Source organism: Harpia harpyja, chromosome Z (assembly GCF_026419915.1).
Source record: "Harpia harpyja isolate bHarHar1 chromosome Z, bHarHar1 primary haplotype, whole genome shotgun sequence".
Classification (NCBI taxonomy): Eukaryota; Metazoa; Chordata; class Aves; order Accipitriformes; family Accipitridae; genus Harpia; species Harpia harpyja.
This window is the reverse complement of record NC_068969.1, coordinates 67,760,345-67,787,996: the sequence shown is the minus strand read 5'-3', so window position 1 is coordinate 67,787,996 and position 27,652 is coordinate 67,760,345. Positions and strand designations below refer to the sequence as shown.

At 42.2% G+C, this 27,652-nt stretch overlaps 2 protein-coding genes across 2 annotated transcripts in view; both read left to right on the top strand.

Annotated features, from left to right (window-relative positions):
* Positions 1-1,681: 1,681 nt before the first annotated feature.
* Positions 1,682-5,229, top strand: CKS2 (CDC28 protein kinase regulatory subunit 2). The gene is made up of 3 exons (XM_052778860.1): positions 1,682-1,833; positions 3,410-3,537; positions 4,766-5,229. The coding sequence occupies exons 1-3, from the start codon at positions 1,775-1,777 to the stop codon at positions 4,816-4,818; spliced, it is 240 nt and encodes a 79-aa protein (XP_052634820.1). The 5' UTR covers positions 1,682-1,774; the 3' UTR covers positions 4,819-5,229.
* Positions 5,230-7,698: 2,469 nt separating this feature from the next.
* The window catches only part of SECISBP2 (SECIS binding protein 2), a 29,346-nt gene continuing 9,392 nt past the window's right edge, over positions 7,699-27,652 (top strand). Inside the window, 13 exon segments of the mRNA XM_052778868.1 lie at positions 7,699-7,783; positions 9,474-9,619; positions 11,421-11,682; positions 13,687-13,816; positions 14,234-14,457; positions 15,539-15,626; positions 18,587-18,735; positions 19,295-19,453; positions 22,372-22,473; positions 24,650-24,772; positions 25,959-26,091; positions 26,199-26,330; positions 26,333-26,353. Coding sequence (XP_052634828.1) covers positions 7,742-7,783; positions 9,474-9,619; positions 11,421-11,682; positions 13,687-13,816; positions 14,234-14,457; positions 15,539-15,626; positions 18,587-18,735; positions 19,295-19,453; positions 22,372-22,473; positions 24,650-24,772; positions 25,959-26,091; positions 26,199-26,330; positions 26,333-26,353 — 1,711 coding nt within the window. The 5' untranslated portion in view covers positions 7,699-7,741.

Below are 27,652 nucleotides of genomic sequence, written 5' to 3'. Positions count from 1 at the left end.
ACAAAGAAGGCACACAGATGAAACGTCTTCCGTCCAGCCGAACCCTTTTGTCGTGGTGGTTTGAGCTTTCCTTCCATTATTACACAACACCATTCCTAACAGAAATTATTGTTTACTCTCTGCCTTAAGTATTCAAAAATAATAGTTGTGCTGCCCAGAACTAAGCTAACAAAAACATAGTCTGTTTTGAATAATCCAACCAATGCCTTAGAAAACTTGCAGGCGGCTTGTACTTGTATGATTATACTGGAATTGATATCCCTGCTGAGGATCTTTGTTAATGAGAGGAATTTCACATATTTAACTACACCAGTACAAAAATACTGAGCTTTGTTTTGCCTGTGAATGACCTGTGTCAACATGCCCTAAGATGCAGACCAGCTAAGAAAAAAATAGTACTGCTAGATTATGATAAGCACTCCCTTTAACAGCTATAAGGCATGAGACGGTTTAAACTTTAGCATTTAAGACATCAGGCTGCAGTACCAGTAAAAACAATGCTGCTAAAACCAATGATCCTTACCCACGCGTGTGTGTCAGCACTCCTGCCTCACATAACTTCGGGTTTTTTCCCCCATCAGAACAGTTTTCAGACAGATGTATTACATCATCACAGGCAATACCTGCGTTTCTGGTAGCATTGTGAAAGTAGAAAATTAAATTAGTCTTCTCTTCCTGCAGAGGCCAAACAAGGAGAGACAGCAGCACACTGTAGGCAGGGGGCACAGAATGTGAAGATGAAAGCAACAGTGAGATTGAGATCGCCCTTTCTGGCAACATTCCCACTAAGCTTATGTCATATCACAGGGCAACTACACCCAAGAACTACCACTGGAGTTCAGGAAAGCACAGAATTCAGCATTTACGTACTGAAAAAGCCTGATGCCAAAAAAAACATTCATAGCCTCGGAACTGCACTGCCTCTTGTCAAGTCCTGGCAAGCTGCTACTTAGGCTTTACTGTTAAAGTTATTTACTGTGCTGTGTTGCTGGGTGAGGATGTTTGTAAGCTGAAATCCTGCCCACAGACCCCACACGGCTCTGAACCTGCCTGCACCCCACGTTTATTTTCTGCCAGCACTCAGAGCAAGTAGCACGCTAGGTGTGACACATGCTACAGCCTTTCAAGCGCGGGGAGCAGCTGGGAAGTAACCGCGGCCCAGCGCACCACGAGTCCACAAACCCTCCCCGGCGGCAGAGTACGGGGTACGAGAGCGGCACCCGGGCACAGCACACGTTTAACTGAAACCCGAAGCTTTATCAGGAAGCCGGAGGAGGCTCCCTCCCACTGCCTGCCATCAGCGATTCCCCCGAACACCCGGGACCGCAGCCGCTTAGCGCCGCAAGGGCCGCGCCAAGCAGATGACGACACAGGCAGGGTACCGGTCACCAACGGCCACAAACGCCTTATCTCCCCCCACCCCCCTCTCCCAACACTCCGTACTACCTAGAAACTACTGGAACCGCCCGCCCCCGGCCGCGGCTGGCCAATCACCGCGCCCCAGCGCAGCGCGCCCTAGCCCCGCCCCGCCGCTCTCCCAACCGTCGCCCCCTTACGTAACGCTCCCCGCGATTGGTGGGAGGACGAGCGTTCGCGTCGCGCGCCGGCGCGACGGGCGTGGCGGCGCGGCACGCTATTGGCTGGCCCGGCAGCGCCAATTAGAGTTGAGCTGTTAGATTCAAACGGAGCGGGCGGTTAGTCTGCGCGGTTGCCCGTGAGGAGAGCTGGTCTGCTCCGTTCGTTGCTCCTGCCGCCGCCTTCGCTGCCTCTCGCCATGGCCCAGAAGCAAATCTACTATTCCGACAAGTACTTTGACGAGCAGTACGAGTACCGGTACGAGGCTGCGGGAGGGCCGGCCAGAGGCATTAGGAAACGGGCTCCTGCCGGCCCTTTCGGAGGGGGGCGGCTTGAGCAGGCGCCTCTCCCGGGGCTTGTGCGACGCCCTCGGGGAGTAAGCGCCGCCGGTGGCGGCGGTGAGCGTGGCCCTGGCCTCCCTGGGGCCAGAGGGGCTCCCATCCCGCGGGGAGGGGCCGCGCCGTGCCGTGCCGCTTCGTGGTGGGTTTCTGCGTAGCTGTCCACCTTTCCACCAGCTGGGGGGGGGCGGTGATGGAGATGCTGCTCTCGGCTGGCCCTTCCCGGGCGGCCGTTCGGTGAGCCGGCAACGCAAGCCCCAGCCAGCGGGCGCTGTGAAGGAAGCAGTGGAGGCGGGGGCGAAGCGGAGCGGCTGCGGAGGAGCTGGGTTTGGGCAGGGCTGGTGGCGGAGAGCGCTCGGCCCCTGCTGACGAGAGCCGGGGGGGTGCGGGGGACGGGCGGCCCCATCCGCCCCGGCGGTGGCGCTAGTGCTGTCGGCGCGGGGCGCGGCGGCGGCGGCCCTCCCCGAGCGAGGAGGGCTGGGGCCGTCTGGGCCGCCTCGGGCCCTGCCGCCGCCCTCGCTTAGATGCCCTCAGGAGCTGACACGGGGAACTCGAACCCCTTGCCTTCGGAATGCTCTAGGCAGCCGAGAGTAAGGCCTTGTACTGCCTCAATCCAAGCTGTGAATGTGGGCGAAGCGTGCATTTTGATTAACGCGTCAGCTCTGAAGGCGGTTCATAAGGTCAGGTCAAAAGAGTACTAACAGATGTATTTTGTAAAGCTTTCGAGACGGTGCTCTATCCGCTAGTTTTCAAAGCTGTGTTGTAGCACCAGTCGGTTCTGGATTGCAACGGATACTGTTGAAGTTCAGTCCTCTAGCCTTACTTGGAAGCACCTACTACAAACCGGGATTTTTCTTCCTCTGTGTAGAGATCTGAGGGTCCCTCTTACCAGCTGACTCTTACAATCTCGAAAACAAGATTGAATGCGTTGCTTTCTATTAAGTGGTAAAGGAAGGTGCAAATGTGGAGAGCAGGCTGTATGTTTCTCCTCAGCTGACAGATCAGGCTCTTAAGCGGTGTTAGTGTTCCATCTTTCCAAATCAGCACTCTCGTCTCTGGAAAATATATTGTTGGTTACCAAACGCAAAATACAGAGAGTGACTTTATCAATCATTCTAAAAGCCCGAAGTCCTTATTTTTCAAATAGCTGATATGATGGCCAATTGCTAGCAACACATACTTCTACAGAAGTAGCATGATTAGAGCATGCAGGGGAATTAATATCCTCTAGGAAGTAGGTTGACTGTTTCAATATACAGTTGCATTACAGATGTAATGTTTAGTAGACAAGGTGGTTTTAAAACTGGGTTCTGGGACAGTTGCTTCATAATCCAATTAGTGGTGTCTATCAGTCAGCACCCTAGGCTTCTTTATAGGGAATGCTGGTATTCATAACTGAACTTGCTTACTGTCTTTCAATGTAGGTCTGTGCAAGTTTTCTGGTGTACACAGGCATTGGTGTATGCAGTATGTGTTTAATAATTAAACTTCTACAGGCACGTGATGCTGCCAAGAGAACTTTCAAAACAAGTGCCAAAATCCCATCTAATGTCTGAAGAGGAGTGGAGACGACTTGGTGTTCAGCAAAGTCTTGGCTGGGTTCACTATATGATCCATGAGCCAGGTAAGCACATCTGAACAGAATTAGATGAACAGAAGAGTCTAAAATGTCAACTGTCTGGTGCTCAACTGAAGTGTGTAGTGTGTAATTACTCCTGCTGTGGAATCCAGCTGGAATTCACTACTGAATGTTTAGACTCCTCTTTTTCTCCTTGCTGTTTTAGCCATTTGTCAGCAAAGACAACATTACAGCTGTTATTTTAAATGTTCACATCCTGCTCCCAGAACTGCAAAATGCAAGCCTTGCCCTTGGTGTGTGTGTTCTATCAGTAAGTAGACAAAACATGCCAGATGGGAAACTGTTCCCTACCTCTGCCTCTAGAAATAGGCTTCTTGTGAGCTCTTGAATAATGTTAGTATCCCAGTGACTGAACCAAAATTTGTGTAGCAGCATATCTTTAAATCATAAAGCTGACACATCTACTTTTTGTACAAATACTTAATAGATGCTCATGTAGACAAGGTCCTGTATTAATGCTCTGAAAAGTCTACAGTATAGTTTGAACTGTAGTTATACAGCCTACTAAAAGCAGCACTTAAAACCAGTCTTTCAATTAATGGGGTGTGAAGTCCTAAAACTCTGCCAACTAGGATGTACTGAAAACAGCCATTCAAGATGACTTTTTTGTCAGGCTTGTCAGTAGTAACTGGTGATAGATGAATTGCAGCAGCGTGGAGTTCCAAGTTTCTGAAGAACCAGGTAAAGGAGTTGGTGTAACCTTCCAGTGTTTCCCTTACTTGGGCACCTGTGATACTTCAGGCTTTTTTGGAGGAGTTTACAATTAAGTCAGATCAATAATAATGTAAGCTGGCTGCATTAACTGAAGTGGCTTTTGTTGATGCTTGACACTATGTACCTAACAAGCACAGCATCAGCAGTTTGTTAGCCTAAGTTACAGTAACAAAGCTCATCAAATAGCCTAACATGAGACAGACTTAGTACCAGTACTAACTAAAAATACTCTGTGTTTTTTCCAGTACTTCCTTCCTGCAAGTGTCTTAAGTTTATGATACTGCCAACCAGTATCTTTCAAAAAAACTTTCAAAAGCACCTGTTTGACTGTTGTAAGGTTACTGCAAAGTTGGTCTGTTAATACTACATATGGGGCCATATTAATCTGTTTATTATTTGACAGCAAGCTTCAACTATTGTTCAAGACTTAAATGGAAGAAATGCCTGTAATGAAGACTTAGGGGACAGATTGACAGTGTGTTCAATTTTATTTCCGCAGAACCGCATATTCTTCTCTTCAGAAGACCTCTTCCAAAGGATGAGCAGAAATGAACCATTGTCTATAAATCTTCTCTTAACTCTTCTGGAACTATGTATATGAGTGTATATAAGTTGGTAGTATTCAGTGAATACTTTAAAATGTACAAAACATGCATCCATACCTGTGCATGAGCTGTATTATTCACAGCAACAACGCTCAGTCAAATGCAATTCCAAGTAGGCTGCTATCTTGTTCTAAGAGTGATGAGTATATTCTTTACTGTTACTATAAGTGCCTCTGGCTTTTAAGTTACTACTTTAATTAAACTGTGTGGCATGTTCTGACTAGAGGATCACTTGTTACCTGTGTTCAGTAAATTTTGCACTCAGCTGTTCTGCTGAAGTGTAGCATGTTCAAATCCAGTGCCTCACTTGTTCAGTAGTAGGCATAAAGAAATAAACTGGTTTTGATGCTTTATAAAACCTAAGTGTCCAGAGTTCTAATTTGCCAGGCAAAACATGTCTAACATGCTAATCTTTTTCTGAAGTAGGTACTTTTAACTTGGGGAACCTCTTTTGTTTCTCTGCAAGAGTTGTTTTGCCCTACAGGCTGAAGTTCCTAACCCTGATTTGAATTGGGAGCTGCAGGCAACATGGGAAAGGAAGCTGGCAGTGTTAGGCAATACTCAGAGTAGCTTCTGCCATGCTCAAATTATGGGACTCTGTAGTTGTTGTAGGTTATAATGGGATTAATTATTCTGCAATGGCTACTTGTCATCCTACTTCTCATGGGGTGCCCTGTCTGGTGATGGGATGCAATGGAATGTCTTAATGCTGCATCAGGGGAAGTTCAGATTGGGTGTTAGGAAAAAGTTACTCACTGAGGGGGTGGTCAAGCACTGGAACAAGCTCTGTGGGGATGTGGTCATGGTCCCAAGCCTGTTGGTGTTAAAGAAGTGTTTGGACAACACTCTTAAAGATATGGTTTAATTTTGAGGTTGCCCTATGTGCAGTCAGAAGTTGGGACCTGATCCCTGTGGGTCCCTTCCAATGCAGGTGTTGTGGTTTAACCCCAGCCAGCAACCAAACACCATGCAGCTGCCCACTCACTCCCCCCCACCCAGTGGGATGGGGGAGAAAATCGGGAAAAGAAGCAAAACCCGTGGGCTGAGACAAGAACGGTCCAATAGAACAGAAAAGAAGAAACCAATAATGACAATGACAACACCAGTAAAATGACAACAGCAATAATGAAAGGACTGGAATGCACAAATGATGCGCAGTGCAACCGCTCACCACCCGCTGACCGACAGCCAGCCAGTCCCCGAGCGGCGAATCCCTGCCCCCCACTTCCCCGTTCCTATACTGGATGGGACGTCACATGGTATGGAATACACCGTTGGCCAGTTTGGGTCAGGTGCCCTGGCTGTGTTTTGTGCCAACTTCTTGTGCCCCTCCAGCTTTCTCACTGGCTGGGCATGAGAAGCTGAAAAATCCTTGACATTAGTCTAAACACTACTGAGCAACAACTGAAAACATCAGTGTTATCAACATTCTTCGCATACTGAACTCAAAACATAGCACTGTACCAGCTACTAGGAAGACAGTTAACTCTATCCCAGCTGAAACCAGGACAGGAGGGTATTCAGTGATGACTTCGTATAAACCTGTCTTAAGGTATTAAGCAGTACTTAATATTTCATGGAGATATTTTTATGCTTGTTTCATTTACTTTGTTAGTACCAATTTATCTTCCTGCTGTGAACTTTTTGGCCTGGGGTTTTAGCCTGCACTTCCTTTCTTGCTTTCTGTTTTTTCTGGGAAGGTAGCTTGTACTCTGTGTAGGCAGAAGTGTTGTCAAAGTAAGCTGAGTGTATTTCATCCAACAAAAGCAGCTGCTGGTTGTAGGACAGTGTGAACTCAGTTTCCTCACCATATGGAAGGTCAGGGCTAACAGTGAAAATCTGCTCAGTCCTTTCTTAGGAAGCTGTGTGCCAGCAAAGGTAAGCTGCTGGATGGACTTGATCTGACGAGTAACAGATTGCATCAAAATGGTCACTGTGGCCTCTTGGGACACTATACTAGCAGCCACATGATCAGATTTTTTTAAAAAGGTGCTTCAGTATATTTGGTGTTTGGGTAACTCTGTATAGTACCAGTGGTTGTGTCTTGTTCATTTCAAATGCAAGCTAGCATTAGAGCTTGTGTAGGACTTTGAAGACCAACAACAACAGGAAGGTCTGTGTGTAGCTTAACTGACGAAGTACAGGCTCTCCCAGTGTAATGCGTGCTTGTGATTAAGGCCGTTACGATGATGGACAGAGGTAAGTAACCTGCCACATCTGGTGAGGAAAATAACCCCTGTGGTCTTTCCTCTAAAGTTGCTAGAGATGTCTGTATTCAGTGGTGGTCAAATGGTCTGTAACAGGCTCTCAGTGCTGAAGTGCAAGACTTTATATGCCTATCCCACAGTGTGGGGCTCTCCGAGTGTCAAGCAGATGCCTTCATTAGAAGAACCATCGCCAAGAATCTTGCTGAGCTGTGCTGAAGCCGTGCTTTTCCTCAGGGCTTCAGCACCAGTGTCCTGGGTGTTGTCTTTTGATGCCCCGCTGCCACTGGTGGTCCTTAAAAGGCTTTCTGCTGAGCTGTCGCCTGCAAGTGCCGACCTTTATGCTCTCCTGGCCCTTCTCCGGGGGAGCGGCCATCGGCCCTCGGGCAGGGCCAAGCCCCCGGCGCTGTCTGTACCTCTTCCCTCAGCTGCTGGGCCGGGGCCGCTCGCGGTGGCAGGGCTCGCTGCCTTCTCCGGCTCCTAGCCGCCGGGCCGGGACGGCGCCGGTCGCGACCGCCCTTCTCCCCACCCAGCCGCGCCTGGGCGGCGAGGGCGGGACCGACCCGCCGCGGCCGCCCCCTTCCCTCGGCGGCGACGTCATCGCGGTGCGCCGCTGCGCCGAGCCCGAGGTGGCAGGGAAGCGGGGGGCGGCGGCCCGCCCGCGCCATGTCAGCGGAGGGGCAGCCTCCCTCGGGCCGAGGCGGCGAGGTAAGGGCGGCGGCAGCTCCGCGCAGTCCCCCGCTCCCCCCCCCCCCGGCCCCCCTCCGAGTCCTCCCGGCCTGCTGCCTAACGGCGGTGCGGAGCCGCCTCCCCCGCCCGGCGCGGGAGCGGCGGGCGGCCCGCCTCGGCCCGCAGCCACCCCGGGGCCCGCGGCCGGCTGCCTTTCTCTCAGCCGACGGCCGGGGCCTACCCGCGCAGGGGCGGCTGCGTGGGGCCCCTCCGGCGGGGCGCGGCGGGGCGGGTGAGGCGCCCCGCGCCTTGAGTCAGCCCTTGATTCAGGGCAGCGGAGAGGAGCGGAGCGGAGCCCTTCTGGGGGGGCAAGACCGGGGCGGGGGCAGCTCGGGTTGGTGCACGGCGAGTGACTTCCCAGCACTCGGGAGGGGGAAGCGCCATCATCGCTTTCAGGGAGCTCAAGTGTGAAAACCCCGTCCTGCTCAGAGTGGAGAGTCTGCTGCAAGGACCGCTGGGCATCCCGGTCGCTTTAAAGATGGGTGCGCAAACTCTGACCGGTGACGGTGGCGTTGCATTGCACAGGGACTTAACTTCCTGGTCAGGCCCGGGGGTCTTTAAAGTTAGCGATGAGCCTGCAGTCACAGTTGCCTCCTGTGGTACAATACGTGTTTAGTGAATGAGGTATTCGCAATAGTTGTTCAACAATGCTCTGCCTTAATTATCTCCCAAGCTTATGCGTTTCTCATATATTAGTGTTCTCAGCTGTGCCTGTTTCACGTTTTATTTGTCACTGTTACAGCGGATGTTCATTGTGAGTTTGGATCTGCGTGGTAAATTCAGAAACAGAAGAGTTTGCAGTTATTTGTAATTTACTTTAGGCTGCCGGAGCTCTTCAAATGTTTATGGTACAAGTGACTGCAGAGCTACTAGAGGATGCAGCGAGTCCAGTTTATATGCTTATAAGCATTGAAATTACTGTTCAAATATTTTCAAAAGCCTTGTGTGTTACTCAGTTATTGAAGTTTGCTTCGACAAGTGAAAAAATCCCAGTTTTCATGTAGTGTGTCAGTTACCCCAAAAACCAGTCAGCTATAGGAATGACTTGTGGCATGTATTAGGGTGAGTGAAGCTGTGTAACGCTGTAATGGCAGTAAATACTTCAAGTCTTATTTCAGTGTCCTTCCATATATACATATACAGTTTAAGTGGATGGTAATTCAGAACAAATGGAAAATCCATCTTAATAGATTTGTGTTGTGCCAGAAATGAGAAGGCTATATAATTATTCATTCAGACAGACTACCTTAAAATATAGACATACACAAAGCCATTATTGTTACATGCTTCCAGAGTCTGATTTTATGGTAGTGCTAGTGTATGTTATGAGTTTTAGCTTATATTGTTCCAATCTAAAGTAAGACTTTGTATATTAGAGTTTACTGCACCTTGTGTTAAGCAAGCCTCTGTTCTCTCCGTAACTGACCTTTGTGAGTATTTAATGATAAATGTGGTTATTAAGTAACTTTCCAGAGCATTTGCATTTCTGTTAGAATGCCTTGGTTTTATTTCTCCCTCTTTCCTCCATTGTCTTTTGGTGAGCTTTATTGTTTTGCATGTTTTGTTAGAACTAACACTTTGATGACAGTTAAACGCACAAGGATGAGTATTTTTCACTTACAACATTAATCTCCAAATGCATGTAGCCAAAAACCGTTTTGTTTCTCAGGGCATCAAGTTGTCAGCAGAGGTCAAACCATTTGTTCCAAAACATGCGGCGGTAACCGTGGCATGGTCAGAACCCTCAGAAGCATGTGTCTTTCCTAAGTACTTAACTACATGCTACCCATTTGTTCAGGAACCATCTCTGGATAAGTATGTATATTTTCTGAAATTTTGGGGGGGGGGGGGGGCGGCGGGATTTTAACCCTCCAGTTTCAGACGTTGAATACTCTTGTCAAGTCAAAGCTCTGATACATTAATATTCTAACTAGAAATGCTTGTGCATTGTCTTCATGATTTAGGTTTTTGCATTTATGTTATTTGGGCATATATCTGGTACCTTTTTCTCTTGCTCCCAATCGCCTGTATTGTTACAGAGCATTAAGGAGGATTTGTTGCCTGTAATGGCTTGTTTGTGCTCTGGAAGGAGCTGAATCCAGTCCTCCGGTGAAAGAATGGTTGTGTTATGACAAGTCTGGGGTAAATATAGTCATATAAAAGGAAGAGGAAGATCCTCCAAGAAGGTTTCTTGTGCTGTAAAACATTTAAATAATGTATGGGGCTCTTCCTGGATGTCCTCTCCAGAACCCGTGCATCCCCAGAAAGGTGGTTTTAGTAAGAATGCTACGGGTTTCTAAAAGGTTTTTTCTAATAAGGCCTGAAAAAAAAGATATTCGTGATAGACTTGTAAAAGTATTGTTAATCCCAGAGCAAGCTAGAAAAAAACCTACATAGTAGGATAGGAAATAATTGAGTCTTGTGATGTTACGTAGTTCTCTAGTTGCTTTCCAGCTTCTCAGAACTCTAAGCATTGGATTGACTGCAATTACTGCAAAGTTATTGGCGCGTCCTAACAAGTTCAGTTAGAGCCTTAGCAAACACATTCATTGTAGGCCTTCATTTTATCCTACAGGAAATCTCAGTATTTTCAACCCATTTTGATTTGTAATAGAAATTTAACATTGAGGTGAGTACGGCCTAATCTATGCATTAGAAAAAACACAGCATTAGCATTAAAAAAAAAAAAAAAAAAAGGCAGACAGCAGCAATATTCTGATGAATGTTTTGCCTTGTTAGGACTGAGCCATACTAATTTTTTTTGACTCTTATTTGTTACTTTCCTTCTCTGAGTGTAAACTATGATTGTAAGAGTTCTTTTGACTACAGTCTATCAGAATTGCAACAGGCAGTAAGAAACGTGTTACCTGAAGTCTCTTGTTCTGATGGGAAAGTTTCTCCGTTTTTTATTATATAGCCAAGATTCAGACATTGGCCACTTCATGGTGAACAGCTTTAAAAACTAAATGCAACTTTCTTAAGCTGGGAAATTTCCTTTCTCCCTAATCAAATTTGGATCGTGGCATATAGTTTCTGTACAAAGTGTGGGAGGAAGTTGGAAGGGAACCTTGAGTATAGATTTGAAGGAAAAAGGCATGCCCCACACATGTTATGTTTTCATAAACTGTGATGGTTAAATGCAGGTCAGTTAATGATTATCTTATACTTCTGTGTTGTAGTTCATACATGTCTTATACCCCATGAGATGCTGTACTTCTACTTTGTTATTACAGCATTTTAAGACAGGTTTTACTCTTTAATGTTTGTATTTTTGCAGTCAAGTATTTAATGTGTATCATGTAGTTATACTGTGCTTTTTGTTTGTTTCACAAGAAAAAGCCTACAGAAAATAAGTACGAAGAATCTTGATAACCTTAAACAGAAATTAGGACTATAACTGCAAAGCAGACTAGCTTTGAAACTTGGAAACAGATAACATCTGTGTTTTAAAATATTTGCTAAACTGCATGTTTTCCCAAAACAAAATTAATTATTTTTAAAGCAGTCTATGAGAGAGAGTAAATACTTAATTGAAGTAACATGGAACAGTTCTTTTTTGAAATATGGCTTTCTTGTTAAACAAATTCTTCAGCCAGGGAATGATGTGTTTATCTAGGCAACAAGTATATGCTGAAGATTTGCCCTGGGATGACTTCTCATCTCTTTCTCAATGTCCATCACATAGTGTTCTGGGAGATCCTGCCTTCCGTGAATACTCCAGCTGCTCTTACTCACCTGATGTCATTTCAAATGTATATCCTGTAGCTGGCTCACAATATCATTCTAACAACTCAACACACTGTAATGGTTCAGGAACAGTCAGTGAATCTGCTGAGCAAACGTATCCAATCAGACAAGAGAGTAAGAATCTTTCAAAGGTGAGCAAATACATGGTTTTTTTAAAATTAAAATTAAATTTTTATTTTAAATCAATCTTTTTATATGTTTGGTTCATTTTTAAAAGTAAATAATCACTCTCTGTTCTTGTAGTGATAATGAATGGCATTTAAAGAGCATGCCCAACTTCAGATTTCAAAAAAGTTCATGGAATTCCACAGTTCAAATTTATACAGTTTTTCAAGCAGCGTTTTTGGAACATGAGGGGAATTCAATTCTTTTTCCTCAGAAAGCAGCATCTGGGGGAAAAAAAAAGACCATTCATTTGTGAACTATTCTTTCCTTTGTTCACTATTTGGGCTTGGGGGGAGGCGGGAAGGGCTTTTTTTTGAGCCCCATGGCAGCTTCTGTGAACCAGAGTTAAGAGAGACCTGGTGGCTGTAGTCAGCTATGTGGCTGATAAGTGATGAGACCACATCTGTTGTTGAAGGATTTCTGGGACCTGCCACAGGTAGAAAACAATCCACAAGAGAGTAGGAACTTGTATTGGTGTGGAGAGGGAAGAAACGTTCATGTTAGAAATGTTCTCTTTCGGTCAAAAGTAAAACAGATGTTTGGTAAACATCTGTCATCTTTTTGTGTGTGCCTGTTTGGGAATAAACTTCCTGAAACTTGGATAATATTTTCAAACAAAAAATAGACAAACTCCTCAAAATATAAAAATCAGGGGGAAAAAAATCAAATGTATTATTAACTCATTTCCCTCTGTGGTTAGACATTGTGTCCCTTGTATTTGTAAGGCTGTTGTTGTTTCCAACAGGTTCAAGTAATCTGTTCTCCAGTCACATCCTTCTGGTGGACCTTACTCCCTAGGCAGAGACCTGGTAACTTCACTGTGGTCAAGCCTGTGTAGAGGAAGTTGTAAGATCAGGTCCTAAGCATGCCTTACTAGACATAAGATAACAAAGGCTAGAGACCTAAAATTAGTGGTTTTCTTGCTAAGAGAAAAATTAAACACTGAAGCTGTCTGGGGAGATTATTAGCTTAGTGTTAGCACAGGTGATGTAATATGAAGAAACATAGTTTAGCTTCCGGGAGGAGTTCTGTGGTCTTTGTAGGGGCTTGGGCTGAGCTGTGTACTGTTTGACAGTCTTTTTGTCATTGTTCCCCATCGTTTATTTTTTTGTGAGCTTGAAGAGAAATGATTGATCTTTGCAGCTTGCATTAATTTGATCACATCTCCTAAAGCTTTAATAATTTAGCTTTGGAGGTCAGAAAATGCCTTGGCCTCCCACCCAGGAAAATAATGTTGCTGCCAGATGTACTTTGAATTTAGTCCAGCGTTCTGTAATCAGAAGGAGTTAAGCCACTCGTCTAGGTCAATACATTATACTTTGCGTAGACGCAAGCCTAGTGCATGTTCCTTGCCTGCCCTACTGATACCTGAGCCCAGCTCTGCCAAGCTGTTTCTTGCAAGAATCACAAGGCTTTCAGGACTCGACAGTATAGGTGAATGTGTTTCCTTTATTGGGATCATATAGGTGTATTTTTTCTAATTACTTTCTGTCTGCTCGAAGTGCTTTGGATGTTGTATTGCCTAGTTTTGCCCATAATATGTAGTTTAGACAAAATATTGGAATGCTTTTAAGATTTTAGCCCTGTTCTAGAAGAAACTCAGTTTTAGAAGATAAGACTGGATGATTTAAGACCAAACAATTTTAAACTATTGGAAATGCTCTGATAATGAGATCTTAAAAGTACAGTTGTCTAGAAACATATGGAATATAATCCCTCTTGCCTGGGCTATAATATGTGCTAAACATGGCACAGTTAACAAGGTAGATAAAATTAAATAACAAATCTCTAACTGGCTGGTCCTGTTTTTATTGGTTATTTGTGGTTATGGTATACTAACTACTTATGTTGTATTAACTTGATAGTCAAGCTCCAGATGCAGAGGTACTTAACTGTAACTCAAGTTAAGGCAAACTTGATGACTTTACAAAGTTCAAGTAAAATCAACTAAATGTCACAAATACTTGCAGCAGAGGAGATCAAAAGAGGGTGAGAAAAAATTAGACAAGAAAAGGCATGATGGAGATGACTCTTCTGTCAGAATTGTGAACAGGACTTCGTTCCAGACCTCCGCATGCAGCAGAGATTCTGTGAAGCCAGGTACAAATGTGTCATTTGGTTAGAAGCACATCGAATAGACATAAAATGGTTGACTGTGCTATATCCTTCAGTTTGTGACCATGTTTCTAAATCTAGAATAATTAAGAAACAGGATTTCTTTCCTGTGTGACTTTTTGACGAGGCGTGGTGACTTAGGTCTTTTTGCTGATTGAACAAATTCTTGTAAACTGATACGAAAAATTTCCTAAGCAAGCATCTGAATTTACAGTTGCATGTTGAGTCAGTGTTGTGTATGCACATTGGTTATAATTGGTAGGTTGTTTTTTTAATATGAGCTATGTGTAGCAATAGTTCTTGTGATGATTACTGTAGTTATGTCAACAGGTGTACTATAAAACATACCTAGAAATGATCATAAGCAAGTTTAATTATTTAGACTTCACATGCTTTATTCAGACAGGTTCAATAAAACTACAAACAAGAAGTCAACTCAAACTCCAAAACCAGAGTCTCTTCCTGTACCCACATTTGAAGCTACCATTCTGGATTTCCACAAGTCACAGAGTTTGGGAAGCAGTGACATATTGAATGTACAGCATAAAAGTGGACCAATATGTGCAGCGGAAAGTAACATTGCATGCCTTAGTCAACCACAGATGTCTCTTTTGTTGAATACGGAGGTTAGCTGATGCTTTCATGTTGCAGAACTCGTAAAAATAAAACTTGTCTAAAGTTCAGGCATTTCTGAATGCAAGTATTTTTCATTCAGTACGGTAGTTTAAGACCTGTTTAAGTACCTTGCAAGCAAGGAGTTTTGGAGGTAGAGGTTTTATGGTTCTTTTTTAGATGGTGGTGTCAGTGGTTGATGTCTGCTCTTTTAGCCTTTCTCACTATTCTTTCCTTGTCTGTGCTGCCAGTAGATAGGGGAAAGCTAAGTATGGTTTGAATTTAGATTGGTACTGCTAAGGTCTAGACTTCTAGCTTGCCTATACAGAGCGCATATGTTCCTGAGGTTTCTTAATAGCTTCTTGTTTTCTGTCTTGCCTGGAAATGATAGGTAGGCAGTCACTTATCCAATAGTTTTAACAGATTCAAAAAAAAAAAAAAGTTTGGAGTATTGTACTTAATTGCTTTGTGCTGAAGAATAAAAATGAGAAGCTGAATTCCAGAAGGAGGAAAAAATATTGTTAAGGCGTAAGCATTTAACTTTATTCTTCTCGATTTTCTTGGTTCCCTATTTGTTGATAAGTACAATACTGACACATTCAGCAGTATGTTACATATATTGAATCAGAGTTTTCAACAGTGATTAAAGATTAATATTTTTGAAGGATCCAAACAGCATAATATTTCCATTGCCTCTGAGTGGAAAACTGCCTGTGATGGAAAAAAAGACCTTTCTGCTGTCATCTGAGTTTCCTTTTTCATTGCTAGTTTGAGTTTGATGATGGACTTTGTTTTTAACGTACTTGGAACGTTAAAACCTTTTCTTGTTCGTTCTTAGAATCATTGTTTGCATGCTTTCCTAAAATGTAAGAAGGCATCATCTTGCTTGCACAGCAGTGCAGGGGCATCTGCTTATATTTTGTAATGCTATAGGGTTGAAATGGTGGTTCCACTAAAAAAAGCAACAAAATTCCCTACATTTTTATCTGTGCGTGGGTTGAGGATTTTTTAAGTTATGGGGTTTTTTATGTTTAGCTTTGTTTAGGTCAGTGATTTTAATCCTACTTTTGTGATACCTGACTGTCTATTTTACAGAAAGATACTTCTGCAGAAAGCAAAGCTTCATCAAAAACTTTAGATGAAACAGTAGCCACCTTAATTCCCTCTTCATTTGATGGTAGAGGTAAGTGCTCCAGACAAATTATTTGCCTGTATTTCAACTGCTTGCATCTCATCACTTTGGAAAACTAAGGTGTTCTGAGGAGCTGTTGATGTGTAAAGTAACAAAGGAATTAAACAGCAAGCTCATTACGAAAGGAAAAAACCAAACAAATAAAGCTGTATCAGTTTCTTCCAAATGAGATGACCACTTACAGCTCATTCTTTCTTATAGATTTCATCAGCAGATAAAAACTGGGATTATCTTCCTTCTCTGTTTCATTCATGCTCAAGGGCAAATGTTGCTGTAGTTGCCTCCCAGGTTGTTTAAGAGGAGAGAAAGTAATGCATATTGATAATTGGAAGTCTGTTGAGTCATTTTCAGATTTTTTTCAAGAATAAATGAGAGGTAGAGACTTGATCCATCTTGATAAGCGGATTTGTTTTAAATAGCTGGCAGTCTCGAGTCTAGTATGTACCTAAAAATTACTCTGTGGCATATGTTATTTCTGTCAAGTCTGTTAAGGAAGGATTGTTATGGAGAACTGTGATGCTGAAATATCCCCTTTTTTTGTTTACCTGTTGTCTGGCTGTGGGGATGCAGAACTTCTTTTTCTTTTTCTTTTTCTTTTTTTTTTTTTAAATTGCCACAAACTATCAAGTGGCTTGTTTCAAGTGAGTACTTAAATTTAATTGAAATACTTACATCCAGAACTGAAAAAAGGTTCTGTTCAGCAGGACTTTGTCTTGGAGGCTTCACATGCATTATGCATTGAATTGTCTTAAGTGCCTGTCATGGTTTAAACCCAGCCAGCAACTAAGCACCATGCAGCCGCTCGCTCACTTCGCCCTCAACCCAGTGGGATGGGGGAGAAAATCAGGGCGAAAAAAAAGTAAAACTCGTGGGTTGTGATAAGAACAGTTCAATAGGACAGAAAGGACGAAAATAATAATGATAATAATAACAATAATAAAATGACAACAGTAAAAGAATTGGAATATACAAAAAAAGTGATGCACAATGCAGTTGCTCACCACTTGCTGACCGACGCCCAGTTAGGTCCGAAGCAGTCATCTACCCTTCCCCAGCCAGCTCCCCCCAGTTTATATACTGGGCGTGACGTCACATGGTATGGAATACCCCATTGGCCAGTTTGGGTCGGCTGTCCTGGCTGTGTCCCCTCCCAACCCCTTGTGCCCCTCCAGCCTTCTTGCTGTCTGGGCATGAGAAGCTGAAAAATCCTTGGCTTGGTATAAACACTACTTAGCAACAACTAAAAACATCAGTGTGCTATCAACATTATTCTCATACTAAATCCAAGACTTAACACTATACCAGCTACTAGAAAGAAAATTAACTCTATCCCAGCTGAAACCAGGACAGTGCCTCTCACTGGATTTCTGTGTATACACAGACGCACACCAGTCTGGACAGTTCAGTCCTTACCTTCCCACTAACTTCAGTAAGGATTCAGAAAGGACAGGTTAACCTGCTGAAGTGCGTTGAGGGGCCCTCCAAAGATAAAGTTATTCCAGAAGCTTTAAAGTCATCTGATAACGTTTTCTCCTTAAACACTGTCCTTGGTTCCTATCCCCCAGAATAAAGTGGCAGTTTTTGGTGGGTTGATCTTGGCTGGTGGGCAGACTCCTACCCAGCTGCCTTCTCTCTCTCCCTCCTCAGCAGGATAGGGGAGAAAACAAGATTTAAAAGCTTGTGGGTCAAGATAAGGACAGGGAGATTACTCACCAGTTGACCATCACGGGCAAAGCAGACTTGACTTGGCAAAGATTAATTTGTTGCCAATTAAAAATAGGGTAGGATGGTGAGAAACAAAAACAAAACTAAAAACACTTTCCTGCCACCCTCTCTTCTTCCCAGGGTCATCTTTACTCCTTCATTCCCGACTCTTCTACCTCTTCCTGCCCCAAGTGGCACAGGGGGATGGGGGTTGTGGTCAGTTCATAACAGCTCCTCTCTGCTGCTCCTTCTTTTGCAGGGCTGCAGGTGGACAGCCTGCTCCTCCCCCACGGTCTTCTCCAGGGGCTGCAGGGGAGTCTCTGCTGCTGTGCCCAGAGCACTTCTTCCCTCTCCTCCTTCACTGACCTTGGTGTCTGCAGGGTTGTTCCTCTGACATTTTTTCTTACGCTTCCCTCTCAACTCCTGCACAGTGTTTTTTACCCTTTCTTAAATATGTTATCACATAGACGCCACCAGCATTGCTGATGGGCTCAGCTGTGTCTGGCAGTGGATCTGTTTTGGAGCTGGCTGGGGCTGGCAGTGTCCATCTTCCCACAGAGGCCACCAAAGCAGCTTCCCCCCACTACCAAAACCTTGCCATGTAAACCCATAATGCTATTTAGTTGTTCAATGAAAGTTTTTCTCATTCTTAAAGAAAAATTTAGATTTCGTTCTGTATTTGCTGTGCGTTAAGAATACTTACAAAATTAATTGTGAGTTCTTTCAAAACATTGATACTTCTGAGTGGTAGTGGGTGAAATTCCTGTACACTGAGGCACATTAGGAAGTCTTTCAGCTGGTACATATGTCTATAAAACTGGAAAGTTTTTAGGAAGTAGAAAATACTGATGTGGCCTTGTATGTGAAAACTGTATTACTGAGATAAATTTTTAAGGAATTTTGCGTATAAATATAGCAGAAGTTCATTATTTTAAAGAAAAGTAACTTAGAAAATTAGCATGGAATTATTTGTATGTAGTTAGTATGACACAGTATAGATTTCCAATTATAATTTAATTGGGCTAAATGCATGTATATAGTGCTGGACAATATATAGAGTAGTTAAAATTCTAGAAAGCTTTCTGGAGAAATTAATTGTGTGAGTGTCTTATTTCAGTCCTTCCTCTGAAGGAATATGGTGCTACTCTGTATTTGCTAGTCGTTGATTAATTCATTGCAGATCCTTTTTCTTTTGAATACTTGAGAAATATTTTTGAGACATCTTTGTATATCACTTTTTTTCCCAGCGGCATTTCCTGAAACACCTGCAGATGGCTCTGCTCAGCCACATGTGTCTTGGGCTATGGTACTTTCACAGCCCCCAAAGAAAATTGTGTCATCACCAGCATCTGAAGGTCTTTCCAGAGACAAAGGGAAGCAGGATAGTGAAGCAAAGGTACTTGAGAATTGTCTGCTCTAAACTAATTCCTGTCACTGTGTGATTGTGTCTCTTGATGTGAGTCATTGCCATTTTTTTCCTAGGCTCTGTACAGTGTCCACTTCTAATGTAGCTTGTAAGAAGTAATATAAAGTTACCTTGTCCTTATTAGAATTTTTCTTCTCTTGTAGTGGAAAAGTATAACAAGATGTCAAAAAGACAGTGCTACTCCAGCAACACGAACTTCCAACTTTTAGGCTGGACTTTTTTCAAATTCCTGACCCTCAGAATGAGACATGAAACATGGAACTCTTGCCTTATTTCGGTGGATATTTCCTATTGAAATCTCAGTAGTCCTGATACATTCTGATAACCATGCAATGTGGTTCAAATGAAGAGTTTTTGCAGTAGCTCTGAATTTCTAAGAGATCTTGCATTTTCCTTGTCCACTTAATGTCCTAGCCTGGATTGATTAAGATACCCTTTAGTTGCTTAAGTGTGGTCACTTGCATTTGTTTTGGTAGGTGGTATTGAAATAAATCAATTTCTGATGGTCACGCCTTGTGATTTTTTTCAGCAGTCAGAAACAAAAAATGATGCTAGTGAAACTGAGCCTGAAGAAGGGTCAGAAAAGAAGAAAAAAAAGAAGAAAAAGAAGAAAAAACCAAAGTCACACACTGATGTAGAGAAACCTCAAAATGAACCTACTAAAGTACAGGAACCACCAAGGATTGAGGTATAGTGAAGAGGGTTTTGTTATTTTTCTTTTAAGTGTTATGAGTGTATTGGAAGACCAGATGTTAACACAGCTTTGTACAAATTTAAGTTCACATCCCATTTGTAGAGAATATTGGTTCAGGTCCGTTTCAGTTGAGATGTTTGTCAGAAGTTACTGGTAGGGAACAGTTGTGCCTTTTGACTTACCACGTATTCAGTGAGCACAGAGGAGTGCAGAAGAGACTTAGGAGCAAAACTGGAATGATGCATTTGAGAGTCTGGATATTAACACATAACAATAAAAGTCAAATTTCCTAAATTAAAAATATTCTGTAATAACTGTTGCAGAAAGCAAAGTGCACAAGGGACAGGGAATATACTGGGTACCATAGTGTGCCACAATTTTAAAGAATGTGGTACTGGTATTAAAATTCTACCCATCTCACATCTGGAAGCAATTTCTATGTAACACAGTTGTTACTGCCTACATTCCTGATTGTTAATTCCAGGTTTTTTTCAAATTCATATAGCTGTAATATGCATATTAGTATTTTGATACTTTTGTGTATCAGTATCACGAAGGCTTTACTCTCCCACATTAGAGAATTGTTGTATGGTCCATGGTTTAACCGTGCTTCATTGAAAGCCCAATATTGTACAGCACTACGTACATGTGTTGATTTATATGTTTGATCTAGTGTACATAATTTTCAGTCTCTGAAATGACAGCATAAAGAAGCCTTCCTGGCTGACTTCTGTTCTGTACATTTTAACATGAAACATGGAGTGGAACTGTGGCTACACATTCTTTTCATTGTGTGGTTCATTGTCCTGGAGCAGCACAAGAAATGACTGTTTGCAGACCTCTTTGCTAGAGAATTATGGGTAGAATTAAAGATCTGCAGGTTCTTTACCTCATGAGAACATCCCCGTTTTTACTATATGCTGCCATAGAATGTCTGACCGGTGAATGACTTACCATCTAAACAGAAAGAGAATGACAGGAGTCATGGAAAATAGTAGGAAGGTAATGGTACTACTGAAGACAAAAATGGGAATAAAATGGCATAGAATCACAGAACAGGACATAGGCATTGCAGCGAAATCTGTGATGTGGATGCAGGATCTGTTGTGGCAGTGGGGGAGAGCATTCAGACCCTCCTGATTTACGGGGAATGCTTGTGGGCTCATCAGTTTGAAAAATAGGTGAGACGCTTGTATGATGCTCTTGAAATAGAAAAGCATGAAAGGTTCATACACACACAACTTCTGGGCACCCAGGAGATTTAAGAAGGTTCTGCTATGTGCAGCAGCTCACTGGAGCAATGTATTGGATTGCTTACTAGTTTTATAAAAGTCACTCATAAATAGACATTGTTAATGAGCATAAATGGATACAGTTGGGGAAAAGCAATCCTGGTTTTCCATACATAGTGATAGGCGCCAAGTTAGGTATTTTCCCTGAGGGGAAAAAAATTGAAGCTGCTATCGATAACCAGGTCAGTGCTAGTAGTACTGGTCAAACACGCAAACAGTGCTGGGAATTATTAGGAAAATAGAAAACAAAGTGGATTGTGACCATACATAAATCCAGCATGTGTCTGATCTGAATATAGCATGGATTTTGTTTTCTTGTGTTTCCCCCACTCCTTAAAAAAAATATACATACTCGAACTAAAAAAGGTAGACAAAAGGCTTCAAAAATAATCAAAGGTATGAAGCAATTTCTGTGGGAGGCAAGACTGAATAAACTAGGTCTTCTCAGTCTGTAAAATAGATGGCGAAGTGGGAATCAGAAGTGACAAGGAAATAAAGAAATTATTTGATCCTAATTTTGTTTGATGTCGTCTGGTTCTTACAGGTGATGAGCTAAGAGCAAATATAAGGAGGTTTAACTCCACACTGAGTGGTAGATTTTAATTACTCATGTTGCTACAGGATGTTGCAAATGCCAGAAATTTATATGAATTCAAGAAGTGATTGGACAGACTGAAATAAAAATTTATTCTAGTGAGGGCTATTTAAATGGAAGGTACTGCCTGTGGTTCAAGATGTCCCTAAGCTGGAAGAGTATGTTTGTGAAACATTTTTCCCTTTCTTGCAGTTGTCTTTTGGCATACTTCCAAGCTTCTTTAAAAATAGTTCATTGAATGAGGTGCATCTGTCCTTATGCTAGAGCTTCCTAGCTTGGGCTGTTCAAATGAAGTCTTTTGGGCTGCAGAAGAAGTGTTGGTGTGTTCAGTAGTATTGTATCACTGCTAAAAAGGCCTCTTGGAAAGTGGGAGGAGAAGCAACTGAATGAAAACCACGCTAGTGGATCAGGATCATTATGATTGAGATAGCGGATATAAGGTGACCAGTGTAGAGCAAGCTTCAGCCTGTCTGCACTTAGTTAATCTGGAGTCCAGATAATGTATATTCTGCTAATAAAATTTACTTTTGTGTCTAAACCTACATAATCACTTGAGTGATTTATCTATTTATTTCCATACTGTAGTCAAGAGTTACTACCCTTTTGCCTGCCCTTTTTGTTCTTCACCACTTGCATGTTTAAGGCAGTATTGCACAGCTGGAGACTGTACTGGAAGAAGAGGGAAGTTGTTTGCGAGGCTGTTAAATGATCTGAAATACACTCCTTTAGGAGCCATTTACCTCTAATTATTTGTATCAGCTGACAGCAATAACAAGCTAGTGTTGGAAGCATTTCTCTTGTAAGCTCTTTCAGCCCTGAATTAGCTGCTGCATAGATGACTTAACCATTGTAGTGCTGGTTAGAATTGGTGGCACTGCACATGGGTTCTGAATTTTTGTACAGTGAAACAAATTATGATGAATAATTGATAAGCAGGGAGAAAATCATTTGAATGTAGGAAAATCAGTTTTGAGAATATGGTCTTGATAGTTCTTATGAAATGATCTTCTGATTTATTTGTTTAGGATGCTGAGGAGTTTCCTGATCTGGCAGCTGCTTCTGACAGGAGAAACAGGCTAGGATCTCAGAAATCATCATTTACTCCTTCTGTCAGAAAGCAACCTGAAGTAAGTAATCTTGCGAGATTATGTGAATGTTAAGAAAATAAGCAGGAAAAGACTGCAAGTTTTAAATGAGACTAAAGGTGGAATTCTTTTGACTAGATGTAGGTGCTTATGATGTGGGGTTCTGCCCATGGCAATCCCTGTAGGTACTCTGTGGACAGTGAAGAGCTATCTTCTGTATTCAGTAGATTCATATCATTTCAAAGGAGATACCTTTTTGGTCTCTGAACTGCTGCCTAAACTCTGGGCTGTTAATTCTGACAGAGAGACCTCTGTTGTGGATGCTTGAAGTTAGCTGAGAGGAATTGTATTTATGTAGTTTATTTTCGTACAGGTAGTGTTCGAGTTTAATTTTGCATTTCATAAAAATAATACTAAGACTGTCAATTTCTGCCTTTGCTGTTTGTTCATATAATCAAATTTCAAGGGCATCTGAACAGCGTAACACTTTGTTCTCAAGCCATGCAAGTGTAAGAATTTGAGTCCAACATCAATTATAAATCCAAGCTATTTTTGTTTTACATGAGTGAAATTAATCCCAAGGATTAATTTGGAAATTCATTCAATATGGGAATGAATCCCAAACACATATCACAAGCATTGGAAATATGATTACTTTTGCAAAGCAAATAACATAAATACTAAAGGTGAAATTCCAGGTTTCTGTTTCTTCAAAACTAGTTTTGCTGCTAGAAATTTTTGTCCTTGGTTTTGTTTCACTGTGAATATTAGTGGTTTAAAAAAAACAAAACCAAACCACAGAAAACCAAAACCCCCGTTTGCTTTGTTTGAGACAGTAAATTGCATTGACGGGGAGGAATGAGCAGCAAAAGGAACTGTAACTGCTCAAACCAGATTTGTTATAAAGAAAGTGCTATACAGGCTTGCACCTCAAAAGAGAGAAACCTTTTAGCTTTGTAGGCTTAAGTGGGATATAACCTCTCAAAGCTTACGTAAGTCGTAGAGACGTGATCATTAAGCCACTCATACTCCTCTGTAACAGATATTTGAAGATGAAGCTGCCTTGCTGTTTTTTTCTTCCAAACAAAAAGAAGGAAATCATGAGTCTGACTAGGAAGTATGACAGCCAATAAATGATCATACTTTTAGGGCACAATAAGGTCTTCCCAGAGCCTTCTCTTCTCCAGGCTGAACAACCCCAACTCTCTGCCTTTTACCATAGGAGAGGTGTTCCAGCCCTCTGACCATTTTTGTGGGCCTCCTCTGGACCTGCTTTAACAGGTCCATGTCTTTCTTGTACTGGGGACCCCAGAACTGCACACAGGATTCCAGATGGGGGGACACCAGAGCGGAGGAGAGGGGCAGAATCGGCTCCCTCGACCTGCTGGCCACACTTTGTGGGGGACCTCAGCTGGACTGAGGCCCCTGGACGGGATGGCTTTGACCTTGAGAAGATTCCAGTCTACCCATGAGAGAACAAACAGGAACAAGAAGAACTGCAAGATAAACAAGATAAACACTGAGGCAGTGTCGACCGCAAGACAAGGCGTACGTGTCCTTTTGGCAGAGGAGCTGAGTTGTGATGGACTGTGCAAATGTTAACCAATGATAAGACAGCATAACAACTTTGAACCAATAAGAAAGAGACACGTGGGGAAGCTAAGGGGGAAGAGAGTATAAAGGAACAGAGAAAGAGAGCAGTAAAGGCTTTTGCACTAGCTTGCTTTTACAAAGTTTTGTTGTTTTGTCATTTTGTCTGTCTCAACCGCGACAACACTTCCTTTGATGCAGCCCAGGATGGAATTGGCTTTCTGGCCTGCGAGCTCACATTGATGGCTCACATCCAGTTTTTCATCCAGCAGTAGCCCCAAGTCCTTCTCCGCAGGGCTGCTCTCAATCCCTTCATCCCCCAGCCTGTATTGATCCCGGGGCTTGCCCCGACCCAGGTGCAGGACCTTGCACTTGGACTTGTCAGACTTCATGAAGTTCACATAGGCCCAGTCCTCAGGCCTGTCAAGGTCACTCGGGATGGCATCCCTTCCCTGAAGCATGTAAATTGTACTACTCAGTTTAGTGTTATTCACAAACTTGCTGAGGGTGGACGCAATCCCACTGTCTATGCTCCATTTGAATTTAATATCATTTTCACTTTACACTTTTGCATGTGTCTTCATATTTCCCCTTCCTCCCTGCCACTTTTTGTCTCTAAATTTCAAAGATCCATCTCCCCGAAGAGCCTTGGGTTAGTCGGTCTCCCACACTGGATGGAACTCCCAAGGTGGTGGATGGACTGTCAGGGAAGCAAGCTTCATCTTCTGTGTTAGAAAGAAAGAAAATGCAGGTAAATTAATTCATGTTTGAAAAGAAGTTTACAACTCAAAGTGACAAAGGAAATTAGCATATTTAAATATAAGACGTAAGTCCAAGCTCATCTGCAATTGTATTCATACTTTGTCATTCATACTTTGAGATAAGTGACAAGATTCTCTTGATCAGAAGCACTCAGTGGTAGTAATTGCTAACCCCCAGTTTGGGGTACAGTGTTTAGGGAAAAATACTAGCTTTTCATTAATGTCTGCGAGTTTCAGATATCAGGAATTTTTCTTTCATCTGTCTTACTTGATCATGGCATAAATGTAGTCCAAACTGATTGTCTTAAGGAGTTGGGAATGTCTTGAAAGTGGTTCTGCCAGGTTAAGAGAAGGAGGCAAGGAGATCCACTTAGCTTGGGGCAAGGAGGAGAAATACAGAGCAACAGTGAGGTCAGTAAGTAGTTCCGTGTTGGTCTGGCATACCCGTGATGCAAGATGAGATCCTAGGCTCAGAAGGAGGTCACAATCCTTAACCCTATTGTAACAGGAGCTATAATGAATTGATCCTCCAGGATAAGACTTCTAAAAGTACAAAATCTGTGAGTCATTTCCTTAATATGTTCTGCCCTAGTAGTTTGCCCTTTTGTAGTCTTGCTAGACTATTCATTTGGAATCTTTTTATATTCTCAATCATTAAATGTGCAAAGTGTGTGACACCGCTTTTGCCTTTTCAAAGCAGACAGAAAGATTACTGCTTATGAGGAGGTGGTGCTTAAAGATTATGACCTCTCTTTTTAATAAGGCATTGAACATGATATATGTGTATTGCAATCACATACCCTGGAATATTCACAGTAGTTTTTCTGTACTTTTAACAAACCTTTCAATTCTGGTAAGCGTTTTTTCTTTTTCAAAGATAGGTGGCAGCCTGACCAAAGTGGGAGCTTGACATAAAGCGCCTCCTTTATTAAAGACTTTATACTTCTATGCTTTATTCCAGTAGCTATTCGAAAGTTACTTGAACTGTTTCTGATTTTTTTATTTTTCACATTAAAGTTGATGTGTATTTAAAGATCAAAATACTTTCATTGAATCAAGTTAAAAATCAGAAGTATCGTGGATGAAGATGTTGAGAGTGTATTACATACCATACAAAATAACAGTCTTTACATTCTGAAATGGAGAGCATTAATGATTGCTACTGAACTTGTTTAGGAAACATCCAGGAGCAGTGGTAAGAAGAGTCAAATTCCCGTGCAATTGGATTTGGGTGGCATGCTGGCAGTCTTGGAGCAGAAGCAGCAAACGGAGAAGTCAAAACAGTCTTCTAAACCTGTGGTGCTTTCAGGTATTGGTTACAATGAAACTTCCTTTCTTTCAGCTTGAGTTGTTTTTAAGTATTCAGATGTTAAATTTGGCTTGATTTCTGATCTGTAATGATCTCTGAATATGCAGGCAAGAGCACAGTTCACAAGATACAAGAGAAAATGAAGGTTCTTTTAAAAAACATTTTAAAAGCATGGCAATCTAAATTGTTTGGAGGAAGACTTGGGAAAAGAAAAATCCTCAGGACAATAATTTGTAAAAAATACCTTATATAAATATGAGAGGTAATTGAAATTTAGCTTTGACGAAAATACTAATGTTTGTGGAGGTTTTTGCTTTGTCTTAAATATGTGTGTTACTGTTGTGATCTGAACCTGCAGGAAGGGGCTACACAGTAACAAAGGCTTTCTTAAGCTCCTGTGATGCTAGAAATCTTAGAGCTGTAACTTGAGTGAAAAAGCTCCTTTGCAAACAACAGGGGTTATACAAGAGTCAATCAGCCCAAGCCAAAGGATGAGTTCTGTCATGCCTGATAATTGTGAAGTAATTGCTGTTAACAAAATGCTAGGTTTTGGTGATGGAGAGAATATTTCAGACCTTGTGGATGCATAACCAGGAAGCAGAAACAGATAGCTCAGTGTCTTTCTCATTGTAGGTCAAAATTTAGTTTTGGCTATGTTAATGCAGTATATGTTGCAAAAGGAAGCATGATGTTTGCTAGAATTCAATAATGATAAAATTTCTCTCCTTATTTCAGTAAAGACTTTTTAAAAAAATTATTTCAGAAAGACAGCTAATCACGAGAGAATTCATCTCACAATGTTTAATGAGATAGCTGATCTTTTAAATAAAAAGGTCAAAATACCAAGCATTGTTGAGATTTTCCTTCAGTAACTGAGAGAACTTGTAAGATGCTTTTTTAGATTCTTATTCTGCCATTGATCTCTTTTTTTTCATTTGAGTCAGTCAAACTCAATGCTGCAGAGGTGCTAATAACCAGTTTTGTTTCTGTAAAATTACACAGTGCATGGATTGGCGAGTAGATGGTGGAGCACAAAGGTATGGGTCACAATACCTGTTTTCTAATATTAAATTGCCTGTGTCTGAATCTGCTGCAGAAGAGAAATTGATATGTCATGTTCGTATCCTGGAAGTATAAGGCAGATGTTACCTCAGCTTTATAATTTTTTTAACATTCAGTGCACCCATTAAATTGGTGTGTACCAAAATGTAACTTTAGTTTGTGAAGTCTCATTGTGCTGATCTCTGTAACCAGAAGAGAAGCACACTGAAAAAGAAGGGCAAGGAGTGTGACTGCAAACAAAGTTATTTTATTCCACTTACTACTTCATTTGGTAAATAATGTGTGGATGGAACAGCATAGTAAAGCAGTAATTATTTTCATTTAAATTACATTTTGGAAATGTATCAGTCATGCAAAATGACACAAACTGTTAAAGCCATCAAGTTCAGGAACATGAGAACTCTGTGAATTTGAAATTAAGAGATGAGGTACACAGTGAAGGAAATACCATGTGTCTGCAGGATGCATACTTATGTATTGCTTCAAATCCAGCTTCAAT